The sequence below is a fragment of the Poecilia mexicana genome, unplaced genomic scaffold (assembly GCF_051168715.1).
Source record: "Poecilia mexicana isolate PSO_F unplaced genomic scaffold, ASM5116871v1 scaffold_2, whole genome shotgun sequence".
In the NCBI taxonomy this organism is placed as follows: Eukaryota; Metazoa; Chordata; class Actinopteri; order Cyprinodontiformes; family Poeciliidae; genus Poecilia; species Poecilia mexicana.
The window spans coordinates 29,092,501-29,106,102 of NW_028263371.1; the positions used below are offsets into that span (position 1 = coordinate 29,092,501).

At 43.2% G+C, this 13,602-nt stretch overlaps 1 protein-coding gene across 4 annotated transcripts in view; it reads left to right on the forward strand.

The window, feature by feature from the left end:
* The window catches only part of mcf2la (mcf.2 cell line derived transforming sequence-like a), a 40,278-nt gene that overhangs the window by 20,234 nt on the left and 6,442 nt on the right, over window positions 1–13,602 (forward strand). For all 4 annotated transcript variants that reach the window (XM_014970123.2, XM_088013879.1, XM_088013890.1 and 1 more), the window contains exons 2-18: window positions 949–1,032; window positions 2,077–2,191; window positions 4,123–4,213; window positions 10,131–10,244; window positions 10,464–10,580; window positions 10,659–10,808; window positions 11,100–11,224; window positions 11,341–11,455; window positions 11,534–11,653; window positions 12,011–12,202; window positions 12,266–12,457; window positions 12,540–12,693; window positions 12,777–12,829; window positions 12,939–13,018; window positions 13,115–13,181; window positions 13,257–13,372; window positions 13,476–13,545. In XM_014970123.2, coding sequence (XP_014825609.2) covers window positions 949–1,032; window positions 2,077–2,191; window positions 4,123–4,213; window positions 10,131–10,244; window positions 10,464–10,580; window positions 10,659–10,808; window positions 11,100–11,224; window positions 11,341–11,455; window positions 11,534–11,653; window positions 12,011–12,202; window positions 12,266–12,457; window positions 12,540–12,693; window positions 12,777–12,829; window positions 12,939–13,018; window positions 13,115–13,181; window positions 13,257–13,372; window positions 13,476–13,545 — 1,955 coding nt within the window. The remainder of the gene's footprint in view (window positions 1–948; window positions 1,033–2,076; window positions 2,192–4,122; window positions 4,214–10,130; window positions 10,245–10,463; window positions 10,581–10,658; window positions 10,809–11,099; window positions 11,225–11,340; window positions 11,456–11,533; window positions 11,654–12,010; window positions 12,203–12,265; window positions 12,458–12,539; window positions 12,694–12,776; window positions 12,830–12,938; window positions 13,019–13,114; window positions 13,182–13,256; window positions 13,373–13,475; window positions 13,546–13,602) is intronic.

The following is a 13,602-nucleotide window of genomic DNA, read 5'->3' on the forward strand; positions in this document are numbered from 1 at the left end:
TGTAGCTGTATTCAGCTCCCTCTCCACCAGCTGTTCACGTCCGGTGGTGGCATGCCAGTCCTTTTCCAAACAGCTTCAGACTGAGAAATCTCGGAGCAGCAGCAGCAGCGAAGTGGCAGGCGATGACCGCAAACGCTCGCACGAAGAATACAAAACATATTTAAAAGCAGAAACGCTGTACAGTAAGGGCAAAATTTCAATATGAATATTGTGTAAGAACGTGCAACTGAGTTGGTTAATAAAAAAAAAAAAAAAAATGTTCATTCATGTGTTAATCTCCTGCTGCAGCTTAAAAAAACCCAGACATTTGGACTTCCTCCCTCCCTCCCTGCAGCACCAGGATGCAGAAACATCAACCTCAGTTTGTCTGGCTTACAGGGTGTGAAGCGTTGTGACGTAAACGTGACTGTAACCTGCCTTACAGTCGGCTCTGTGGGGCAATTGAGACCGTGAGCAGTTTGTTTGGTTTGTCCTCGGTCTGTAATTAGCGTCGCTCGCTGCCTGCTACACCATTGTGCCTGCGAACCTCCCCGCTCCATGTCAGCGCCAGCCTTCGCCTGCATGCACACACACCCCCTCAGTGGCGCTCTCAGCTTTCATTCACGGCCGCGCACGTGATCGCAGACAGTTGGCACTGCCGGGTCAAACACATGGGGGAAATGGAAAGAGGAGGGTTTTTTTTTTCCCTCTGGCTCTATATGTCTGAGCGGGCTAAATGAGATTACGGTAATCCAACTTGACCAGGGAAGAGAGGAAATGCAAATGCTGTTTGTGTCATCCTCTTCCCACCTCACTTTCACCTTTTTTTTCATTAAACAAAAGGTGCATTTCCTTCTGTATCACCAAAAATAAAGGGATTTCAGTGTGTCTAACCATAAATGAATGAATATCTGTTTAAAACGTCCTGCTGCATGTTGATTTTTCTTCTATTCATTTGTTTTTGTTCAGATGACATCCTGAAGAAGGAAGACGGCCCTCTGTTAGCAGCTCAGATTGGCTCCGAACTCCAGAAGCAGTTCGCCATCCTGCCAGGTTGGTTTGATTCACTCCCACCGCAGAATCATAAAACATCCCAAAACGTTTGGGGAAAATCCTACCTTCAATTTGAGCACATTTATTCAGTGAGGTTTTTTTTGTAGGAAAGGAATGTCATTCATCGTAGATCCAAAACCTAAAAAGGATTTTGCACCTAAGGCGTCTAGTTTTTAATGTCTTTTGGGCTTCATTGAAGGAATTTATTCTCAGTTATAAAAACAGGATTTAGGTCACTTTCTCTCAAAATGCTTGCTATATTTAGCCACGTTTAATAAATTCAATAAAAGCTGATTTGGGTGCAGCAAAGATGGCTTTTCAGTAAAACTCTCTCTGCACAGGTGAGGCTGATAAAGTACTTTGTCTTACTAAACATTTTTCCCATTGTGAGAAATGGTGTGTGAAGTAAAAAAAAGAAAACACGGACGAAAAAGCTCTGCTGCTGTCTTTTAGGCGTCTCTGCAGAGGAAAAGTTTAATTCTTCTCTGTTTCTGACGACAAGTCGACCCAGATAAGAGACGCACAGCATCACAGTCCACACCAAACATTAAATTACACACAAATACACACTTTGGGAGTGTGTATTTGTTGGGGGGGCTGTTTTGGGTTGCCATGATGATCGCGACTGCCTGGTGAATAATTTACTGTGGTGATGATGCGCTGTGTAATCTGAGTCTCTAGGGAAAGGAAAGGAAAGGCCTCGTCTGTGGATTAAACATTGAGATATATTGGTGCATCTAAGTAAAGGGGTCTGAAAACAACAACAAACCTACATTTTCAGACTTTTATCTAAAAAAGATTTTGAGAACAATGCATCATTTTCTATCTACTTCAGTGATGCGCCTGTTGTTGAAATCCCGATGGAGTTCATTAAGCTCCGCGACTATAATGTGAAGAAATTCATTGCTTTTTGATACTTTTTTGACCACAGTTTATCTAGAAACCAATCTTTCACAGATAACCCTGTTAAACCTCATTATACCCAGGACTTAAAGAGGGTTTAAGAAGTCAATATTGACTCCTCCGTGACCTCTGTGTCTCCAGGGGGTCGCGGGATCGATGGCCACCCCGTCATCTTCCTCCCAGAGTTCCCGGCGTTCGGTGAGCTGCCGGAGGAGGAGCTGCAGAACGTGCTCCGCTACCTCACAAGCGTCCCCAGGTTAGTGCAGCTGCTTGTATAGTAATACCGTGTGGAGCCTACAGATGGCGCTGCAACACTAAAGGCAAGGAAAAGGAGTAACAAGACTGAAATGAATTATTTTAAGGAGAATAAGGAATTCATCTTGAAATATTAAACTTCTTTTTTTCTTTTTCACCTTTTTTTTTACAGTAAAATGTAATGAAAGAACGTTGTGGGATTTGCTTTAAGTTCTCTTTTGTTATTGTTGAATCAACCCTTTACTCTCCCCTTATACTATCTTTCTCTCTCACTCATAATTCATCTGTTTATCAACATGACTCCTCTACATGCATTTTTTTGTCTATGCCTGATTACCTTTTATATATAACATCCACCGCACACACCCTCTTGAGTCCCCTCCTTCTCTCCACTCTCCCACTCCAAGCTCCAATTGGATGAGAGGGTGCGGAGCTCGGCTGTGATTGGCTGAAGGGGCTTTGAGGCAGCCGATGGAGGAGCAGAAAGGAGGAGGAGGAGGAGGGAGATGCTCTGCAAGGATGGGAACGGTCACCTCTCTCCGTCTACAGACGGCCAAAAAAAAAACAAAAAACAACAACATAAAAAACAGTGGATGAGATCAGGATAAGCAAGATTTAAAGACGATTGGATGATCATCATGGAATATTGAGGATCTCTTTCGTTTCACCCTTAAATATTTGGATTTTCCACGTCCCCTTTTCTCTTTGGATTTGGATGTTTTTACCAGCAGAGATGGATTGAGGATTTTGCTGCAGCAGCATTCACTCGGTACATCATCTGACAGCCGGAGAGTTCGGCTCTGCAGCGTTAGCATGTTGGCAGAACACCCTGTTCGCCGTCGTGTGTGTGTGTGTGTGTGTGTGCGTGTGTGTGTGTGTTTGTGTGTGTGTGTTCGGAGGTGTCAGGGTGCATGTCATGTTGTTCAACAAGACCTTTCACGAAAATGTGGCATTGTCACACACACACACACGCACATGCACACACACTTAGGAGCATTAGCTTAATGAGGCTGCTACATATGGCTCTGCCTGTGGAATGAATGGCCAGATTTTCTCCCTCCTCTCAACAGCGCATTAATGCGGTGCCAAAAGGTTGCCATGGTAATCAGGATGGTTGCTCATAATCGCAGCCGGTGAGAAATGATGAGTGCAGGCAGCCGGGCAGCTGGTAGCGAGGCTCTGACCTTAATTGGGACCCATCTTGATTCTCTGAATGTTTTAAAATCTAAATGTATAAAAAGATACTGAAATCAGGTGTGAGCTAATTAAACTAGTCCTCCTGAATTTACATTGTGTGAGCCTTCAATTGGGGAGGAAATTGATGAGTTGCGCTGAAAGTTATTGCACCGATCAGGTCGATTTTTGAAGCGTTTTTATTTGAAGGATTAGAATCCATAAAAAGAGAAAAAAAATGCCCTGTAGGACGATACACGTGCTGCAGACTCATTACTTAAAATTAAGGGTGGGAAGTTTGAAATCAACTGCCAATCAAATGAAAGAGAATATCATTCATGCATCAAAAACTCAAGAAGTGCTGCAAAGTGCATGCTGTGTGATACTTTTCTAGACCAAAAATAGTAGTAATTTTCACTTTGATGCCCTTCTGCTCTCCAATCAGAGTCAACCAAGAGAAAATCGTCCGGTTCCGATCTCAGCCGACATGTTTGGTGCATCTTCAAAAGTCATGACCTCACAGTGAAAGCAGCCCCAATGTGGTCAGCCATCATCCAACATACCTATTCTTACTATGACTGCAACATGAATCTGCAAAACCGGAAGACGTCCTGAGTGGGGCATCCAAATTAATCTCTAAGCCCCCCACGTTGGTCCCACATAGCGCTTCAACACCGCACACCCTCTTCTTATCTATCCGCCACACGAATGCGGCAAAGTGTCTTTACCCCCTGCGATAACGGTGCCTCTCTCCTGCAGCGTCGCAGCGTCTGGAGAGGGCTTCATCCTGATCATCGACAGACGGCTGGACCGATGGGCCGCCGTCAGAGCCACCCTGCTTCGCATCGCAGTAAGACCCCCGTCCCGTTTTGTTTGTGCGCTTGTGACTGATGGAGAAAGTGCGTTGGCAAAACCGCAAATGGCTGCTTTGGTTTGGCCGTTGGGGTTTTACATGATTTAATGCTTGTTTTCACGCCGACCTGCGGGCTGTCAGCTGTCTGTGGATATAATTTAGTGTTAGGATCGTTTTCAGTGCTGCTACTTATTCATGAGCTGCGTTGTTGTGAGGGCATGTGGAAGCTCTCTGCGTCTTCCTGGATGTTGAAATGAGGTGGGAAGTTAAAAATAGCGTATTATTCTGGAGTGGGAGGTGGAGCGACTCACAACATGTGAGACGGTCTCCTGTTGGAACAGAAACGGATGTTATTCACACATTTTATTTTTTCCTCATTAGACGAATCCTTTGACATCTTTTTGTCTGTGTCCTTTTAGCCTGTCTCTAGATGATCTTAACGCTAACTAGAATAAGCCGAAGAGGGATTGAATCATTTTTAAATGTTGAATGTTTTTCAAAGTAACAAAATGGATTATGTTAGTAGGTTTTCCAAGTATATTTCTTTGAAGAAACTTTCCGTAAGTATTGATGTATTAATTCTTTGTTAAAGGGATATTATTTTTCTTTATATGTAGTGGGGGCAAAATGTTCTCTTTAGATTGTAAAGGTTGACAATAACTAAAATAACTAAGCAAGTGTTTAAAGTCCCAAAGAGACTCCAAGATATGAAAACTTTACTTGTTTAAACTGTAAAAAGTTATATTGACCAAATCTTTATTACTGTAGATAAAAAAAAAGATAAAATACACTTTCAAAAATGGTTACGTGTACCACATCCTTTTTTGAATTGCAATAAAATCTTTTATATAGCTCAATTGTTCTTTGCACTATAAAAAACCTTTTGCACAGACAGACTACTACATCCTTGTTTACACTGTAAAAAAGAAAAAAAGGTTTTGTGTACTGATTAGATCATAGGGGAGGCTGTAATAAAACTTTACCGGGTCCAGATCCTTTTTTATACTGTATAAAATTGACATTGCCCAGATCTGTTTGCGCCTTTTGTACACACCAGATGCCAGATTACACTGTAAAAACTTTTGTAGAGATCAGATAAACACTTCTAAGACAGCCTATCTCCTGTTCTGGTGTACATGAACGTGACACATTTTTTGTTTTGTGTTGTTTCTAAATAATTTGCGCTTCTTATTTGCCTGTTTGCCACAATAAAAACTATTGTCACACTGTAATTGCTGACATTATTTTGATTTTCATTAGGAGGAACCCCATGCTGTTTGAAAAAGTCATTTTCATTAGATAACTTCGATTCTCTCACCTGTACCACGTGTGGATGTTACTAAGCAGCTCCAGCAGCTTGAGGACAAAAGCTTCACCTTACCTTACACATCTGCTGTCTGGATGCTCGCTCTGTCTGCTACCGATCAGCCCCCCCCAACCCGTCTGTGCAAATCTATGCAAATGTATGCTAATAGGATACTAATTACCATCCAGCCTAATCGCTCTGTTTGAGCGAAACTATTCCCATAGTGGCTATAAGCTGTTATGAGACTCCTTCCACTTGTAGAGAAACATCTGAGCACTTGAGATGCAAACATGGCAGTAAAAATGAACCATAACAGCAGTCTGCTGATTGGTTTGGTTCGTGTGTTTATCTGGTCATTTTTCATACATTTTTTTTTTTATATACTTAAAACAAGTGTTTTAAGTTACTTGCAAGTGTATGAAGATATTTGGGCCAGAAACTAGACCAAATATACTTAGTAAGATTTGGTGTTTTTGCAGTGTCAGCACATTTTGACCACATGAAGTAGGCTAAGATATCTGAAAAAGCAACACAACACTCCCCGATCTGAAGTGCAAATCATAAAATCCTACAATTAATAATACTATCCTTCAGAGCACACAGCCTGACCAAATGTCACTGCCTGATTAGCGGCAGTATGATTTATTAAAGAGGCAAACAGGAGATCAATATTGAGCTCTCCCCGCTGGCGTACGAAGCGTCTGGTGAAGCACAGGCTGGAGCGGAAAGAGATTTTTCATCCTCCAACCAAAATCCACCTCGCAGAGGTGCTCTGAACATGTTCAGTCTTTCATATTTCTACTAAACTAAAGGACTGAAGTGTTTTTGCAGGTTTCTTTTAACATATTTCGTAGGTTTTTTCCCTTTTTCCTTTTTTCCTTGCCATTTTTAATCAATCTCTTCTCGTTAAACGAAACTAACAAAAGGTGGAGATGATTGCAGTGATGAAGCCGCGATGATTTATGTCTTTCGGTGCGATAACATTGTTTCGAGTGGTTGGTGAGTTTATCAGCAGGGAAGCAGAAGCTGCTCTGCAGGGTCTCCCCCCCTCCCCTCATCCCTCCTTCTTCTTATCTCTTTTTTCCTAATTGTTAATCACTTCATTCTGTCTCGATTGTGTTTTTCTAATGGCTTGTTTGTTTTATTCTGAAGGAAAAAAAAGCCTCTCAAGTTGAAATCTAAGGGGAGGATAAAAGACGAGAATGAGACGCTTAATTTCAACAAATCCGATATATTTAGTGTAAATCTACATTTATCTGTTATTCAAAGACGTGGAAGTCGCTTAATTTTTAATGTATGAAGCAGAGTGAGAAATGCACAGTGGACAGGAATTGTATTATAACCCGAAGGCTTTAGCGGCAGGTGGTGGGAGGACGACGTCTCCTTGCTGAGTCTCTGTTCGTCCTTTGTTGGACATGCCTGACCAATGAAGCTCACTCTTACTGAAAGGTGAAGGTTGTCTTCCTCGCTCTTTGTGAAACGTGCTCTTTGTCAAGGTTTGCAATTTGCTGTTTCAACAAGATGGAATTCATTAAATACAGTGTGACTTTTTTCATTGTGTTTTTTAGCAAAAAAAATGTGTGTTTTGATTGTTTGAACCTCCTAAACAACAGTTTTAATGTGAATTTGGTGGATGGAGTAACAATAAACATTTTTATTTTTGCTTTTGGATGTCGGTTTTTGTGCTGTGATGCAGACGTCTAAGTCAGTGTTTAACCACAACCATGCAAATTTGAGTTGTTGTTTCATTATTTTATGTTGGGGAAAAAATGTATTTAAATTTAGAGTTTTTAAAAATGTTTAGAGATTTAATTTTTGGAAAATCTGGATTTTTTTTTATCATCACACTGTTTGGGGTCTCCATGTTTCAGTGTTGCAGAGCGGCCATGTTGCTCGAGAAGTGTGTTTTTACAGCTTCTGTTTGGAACAGTATTAGGAAAAGGCAAATTTTTCATTTTTTAAATTATGTGAATAAAGTCATAATATTTGAAGGAGGAAGTCGTAATTTTATGAGAACTCCAGCGCGAACAATAACTATTTAAAATGTAATCCGCGTAAGTTTTACAAATAAGAAGATGCTGAAGCTTTGAACACATCAGTGTCAAATTATTAGCAGCACCCCTGTATTAAATAATCATACATGGGGATCATGCAGGCTGCCAGTTCTTGCTTTTTATCCTTCTCCTTCTACAACTTGTTCCGTCATAAACCCCATGTACGGCGTTTGCTTTATTTCAGAGGCACCAGTACAATCTAACAGGATAAAGCTGCATAAAGGGACCATTTTGTCTTTGTTGCAGCCCACCTTTGGGAGTCAGAGTAATGCGTCCGCAGCCACTGAACCGAGCAGGAGCGTTGCTGCAGGCTGAATGGCAGATGGCTCTGTCAGCGGGCGCAAACACAAACGGCGAATATGTTGCAACACGTAATATCAGCTGGAAAAAAAGCAGGTGTAATATAGCTTTTGATGTATGGATTGAAGCTAAGTCCCTTCTTTCTAATGGAAAGAACATTTTCCACATCTTAGGCACCAAAACAGAGGGAGGAGGTTTAGTATCCAGGCGGCCCGGACTCCCAGCGGGACCATGTGGATGTCATTAGAGGACATGCCAGGAGAGGTTCCTCCCTGTCCGCCCGTCCTTCCTCACCGGCTGAATATAAATCAACTCGGTCAGCATCCTGATCCGTATCATTTATTAATGTGTGCTTTTCATCCGCGAGAGCCCGGGGTCCGGAGAGGCGTGTGCACATTAGCATATATCTGTGTCGGCGTGTCAGGGGGATGCACCAAGCAGCTCGCCGCATTGTCATGTTAATGCAGGGGTACAAATTAAACCAGGACCTCTCAGGGTTGATTGAATTTAATGGCTTCCAGATACACATATGTTGCTCACTGTGTTTGCTGCTAGCAGAGGAGTGGAGATGCTTCTAGAAAAGAGATGGCTTTTTGTTAAAAATATTAAAATGTTTCTAAAAACATGTTTCTGTGTGAAGAAAAGCACCACATCTAGGGTTACATTTTCCAGCCTGTAATGAATGGAAAAACAAACTAAAGCTTTTTTTTTTTTTTTTTTTTTTTTTTTTTTTAAGTTTTTCACAATATCATATCTCCTAGATTAGCTGTGGGAATTCCTTTTTTTCTTCTTCTTTTACATGGCACCATGATCTAGTCACGCGTCTTCCTAAGCTCGCCTCCAGGCTTGTGCATGTGTGTGTGTGTGTGCGCGCGCCTGTGTTTGTGTGTGTAACATGTCAGCCTGCATTGATTTATTCCGTCTAACAGGGAGGAGCAATTCACTCAGGGGTTTCAGAGGAAGCCACATCCAATAAAGTCTTTGAGCTGAGTGGCCTCGTGGGTTCTCTCCTGTCTGTCGAATGGCTCCGCTGCGTTTTGAACCGGTCAGAGAAAAGCTACGGTTCAGTTGCAGGACTGAAGTGCAGAAATGCGACTCCTGATGAAGGAAAGTAAAGAGGAAAAATCAGAAAAATGTAGGTTATTGTCATCATATCCTGATATTGTGCAGCCTGATGTTAAATACACTGCAAAAATACAAAATCTTTGGTCTAGGTTCAAGTGCAAATATATTATACCATAACATTTGACAAAAGTGTTATGAAATAGAAAGAAACAAAGAGGGACAAAAAGTGAACACAAACTGATTACTATAGATAAAAATGCTTCAAGCCATTTTCTGAACACATCCACTTCACTTTAGTGGCATGTTCTATTCTCTTTGCTGTTTTTTAAATTTTCGTGTCATAGTCATACCATCACACCAACAAGAACTTGGGAGATTTCTAATTAAATCATAATATAAAAAAAAATATTCAGCTGTGAATTCTTTATTACGTATTGATTATTTTCTTTAATACAAATGCCCCATGTGTCTTTTCTCTGTGGAGCTGCGTCCACAAAAACAAAATGTGATTCATTCATTCATAGAAATTAAATTGGGAACTAAAATCAAAGGATTACCCAATTTACAAGATTAGAAAAGTTACGGTTTTAATCGAAAACCTTAGGAGCGTTAGATGTGTTTCTTTTCACCCCCAGAAAATCCAAATTGGAAACATCTGACTATCATGGTGTGTGGTTGGTGGTGAGGATAGAACGCTGAGACCCAGGTATGAAGGTGATAATGATGAAGAATTTATTGATGCAGCTCACAGTCCAACAGGCAGCACGGCAGAAGGAAGCACACAGCTAACACCGGTAGCAACTGGATAACGGACTGAAACTCTTGAGCTGACGCCGACACAGGACTTAGCAGTTCCACTGCGACGACGGACAGACTGATGCAGACGACTCTGACTACGACAGACAACAATAGACACGACGAATGACGCTAACAACGACGAGGATCTGACAAGAGACGGAGACTACAGGTGGACTTAAATACACACGGGGTAATCAAGGGGACGAGACACACCTGGGAGACAATCAACGGGGAGGACAGGACAGAGACTCACAGGGAACAGCACTACACAGAAAAACTCAAAAATAAACACACAAACACAGATCGTGACACTGACAAATTAAAACTTCTCTTAACATACAGAGTCTGGCTAATAAACATGTTTTTGTTCCTTTTTTTTTCTCCCACTCAGGGTTCATTTCCGGGGAACTTGCACTTGGTTCTGGTGTTGCGTCCCACTGCTCTGTTCCAGCGGACTCTCTCGGACTTCCTGTTCAAGTTCAACAGGGATGAGTTCAAAATGAAGGTGCCAACATGACCAGCGAATGTTCGATCACTTAGTTTTATTTATCCTCTCTGATTATTAAGTGTGTACAGTGATGGTTTTAGATGTAACCACATGGGCGGTTGCCCAGGGCGACATTAGAAAGGGCAGCTCAGAAACACCAGATAAAAAAAAAAAGACTTCAGATGCGTTTTTTTCCCCCCCTTCTTGGAATCTCCTCTGATTGCGTGTCTTTATCAGGTGGTGATGCTGAGTACAGTGACCGAGCTCCACGCTTACATCGACCCGGGGCAACTGACCACAGAGCTGGGAGGCACGCAGCAGTACTGCCACGACAGCTGGATCTCACACCGCACCGTACGTCGATGCGTTTTCTGCACATTCATGGCTCCGGTTCAGGGTGTTTTTTAAATGAACGCCTGTATTTCTACGCAGGCCATCGAGGCGTTCGCCCTCATGGTGAAGACCGTGGCACAGACCCTGCAGGCGTTTGGCACCGAGCTCGCAGAGACGGAGTTACCCAACGACACAGAGGCCACCGTGGACCTGCTGCACAAGCACACACTGCAGAAAGACACAATGAAGGTTGGCAGTCCCCTTTCCTCTTCCATAAATATTTGAAACAGGATTATATTTACATAAATCTACGGCAAGCAGTTTCTGTTTAATATAAAAGTATCTAGTTATCCTATTTGATGTAAAGTCTTCTAAGCTTTTGTGGGTTTTTTTGCTTTCATATCACCAAGAATATTTATTAAGTTTTACTTTAAAGTAGAATCAGGGTGAACCCATTTACTTAACGAGGCTAAATAAGAAGGTTTTAAAAAATATTGGGTATTTAGTTTGTTTGCTAAAAATGATCTTTCCAATTCCTAGGAGGACCTGAAGGTGGCACTGTCTCAAGGTGGGCGTCTGCTGGCTTGCATCAACGAGCCTCTACAGTCGGACCCTGATTACAGCATGACACAAGATGAAATGGAGAATTTGGCGACTGTTCAGAGGTGCGTGAATGGAGTGGACGCATCCGAGAAAACCTGATAATTTGCTTTTTCCACGAACAAACAAAGAAACCGCTTCTCAACAAATCTGCTTCTTTATTTCATTACCTCCGCTTCAGACTCATGGGTCAGTTGAACGAAACAGAAACGGCGTTTGATGACTTCTGGGATCGTCACAGCACCAAGCTGGAGCAGTGTCTGCAGCTCCGCCACTTCGAGAAGCACTTCCGTGAAGTTAGTCGCCCTTTGTGCCCCGCCGCACCAGTGGGAGGCAAACGTTTAAGTAAACGAAGCGCCTTCTCGTTTCCTTAGGTGCGTCCCCAGCTTGACGTGATGTTCGAGCGCCTGTCTGGCTTCTCCGAAGTCAGCATAAGCCCCGCCCATGCAGAGCACGTCCTGCGAGAGCTCAGCAGCCACGAGGAGAAGGCTTGTGTAAGAGCCCCAGTACAAGAAAAATAAAATAAAGCATTTTAATTCAGTGTTTATAGGAGGGCACCGCACGTCCATGCAGAAGAATTCACGCAACATGATTATTTGTGGATTTTGTCGCCACGTTACAACTGCAAACTTCAACGTGTGTCAGTAGGATTTTATGTAATTGACGGAAAACAAAGTGGTGCACAACTGAGTAACGGAAGAGAAAGGATTGGCGACATTTCAGTCAAAATAAACGACTACAGGCAGATTTATTGGCATTAAAATGATGGGTCCATTATCAGTCAGTGATACACAAACTGTTCCATCTAGTGTTTTATCGACACACCGTTTGTTTGCATTTTGTTTTATCAGGAGCTGATGGACCTCGCCTTGTCTCTGGCCAGTGAGGGGGACAGACTGATAGAAAACTCTCACTACGCCGAGGACAGCATCCGGCCCAAGTGCGGCGAGCTGAGAGGAGTGTGCGAGGAGATCGGCTCCACTCTGCGGAGCAAGAAGGGCCTCCTGCTCAGGGCCCGCGAGCTGCACCACGCCCTGGAGAAGGTACCGGAACAACTTCAGGAATAAGGAAATCTGGACGAAGCGCTGAAAACGTTTTCCTTGCAGGCGTTCCAGTGGTGCGAGGACGGGATCCTGCTGTTGGCTAACCAGCCGGTGGATCGCTGTCAGTCTCAGGATGGAGCCGAGGCGGCTCTGCAGGAGCTGGAGCGCTACCTGGATACGGCGGCTCTGCACACCATCTCGGACCGCGGCGCCATCTGCTGTCAGTACGAGGCCGTGCTCAATCCTCAGCTCAGGGTGAGAGGATGAGATTTCCCTTTGGGAGTTTTATGAAAACATGACATGCAGCAGTGTTGAAGTTGGACTCTTCCTCTATCAGGACCACATGGATAAGGTTTTCCAGAAGCAGAGCTCGGTTCAGGAGATGTTTGAGAAGAGACGTGTCAGCCTGAAGAAACTCGCCGCCAAGCAAACCAGACCAGTCCAGCCAGTGGCACCGAGACCGGAGGTCAAGTCTCCGCTCTCCTCTCCCAGTGAGTCTCCAGGGAATGAATGGATGCAGCTAAGCGTCGTGTGAATGAAGTAGTTAAAATGTGAAAACGAATCTGCTTTCCAGATCCAGAGAGAAAAGAGAGGAGGTACTCAGCAGACAGTGCGCTCTGTAAAAAGGTAAAAAAAATAACTGTAATTTTTAAAATGCCAATAAAATATGCTAAAATGTGTGAAGAGCTGAATCTACGGAGGTTTCCTCTTCTGTAAATATTTACAACGTTTCCAGGGCGAGTCTCTCGTACACAACGGCAGCACAAGACACGCTTCCCTTTCAGAAGAAGAGGAAAACCTGGCAGTACTTCGTCGGTAAGTCGTCCTCAGAACTGTAATCTAATAACTGGCAGCCAAGGCAAATTCGGATCCGTCTGAATCCTTTGTTTGTTTCGTTTCCTCGGCTTCCAGGCATGTGATGAACGAGCTGCTGGAGACGGAGAGGGCGTATGTCGAGGAGCTCCTGTGCGTTCTGGAGGTGAGCGCGGCGTTTTGCCCGCAGCCCCGTGCTGGGCGCCGGATCGTGGCATTGATTCGCTGATGTTCTGCTCAGGGTTACGCAGCAGAGATGGACAACCCCGCCATGGCTCACCTCATCCCCAGCACCCTGCAGAGCAAGAAGGACATCCTGTTTGGGAACATGCCGGAAATTTATCAGTTTCATAAAAGGTACAGTTATCAGCGTGCTTTTTCTATCTGCTTGAACTTACATTAACGTCTTTTTTTTTCTTTTCTTCCAATAATCAGAGTTTCGTTTCGTTTTTCTCTCCAGGACGTTCCTGAAGGATCTGGAAGCGTACACGGACTGCCCAGAACTTGTAGGCCGCTGCTTTTTAGAACGGGTATGATTTTTATCTCTTTTTTTTTTTCTTTTTTTCTGTAATTACCCACGACAAACA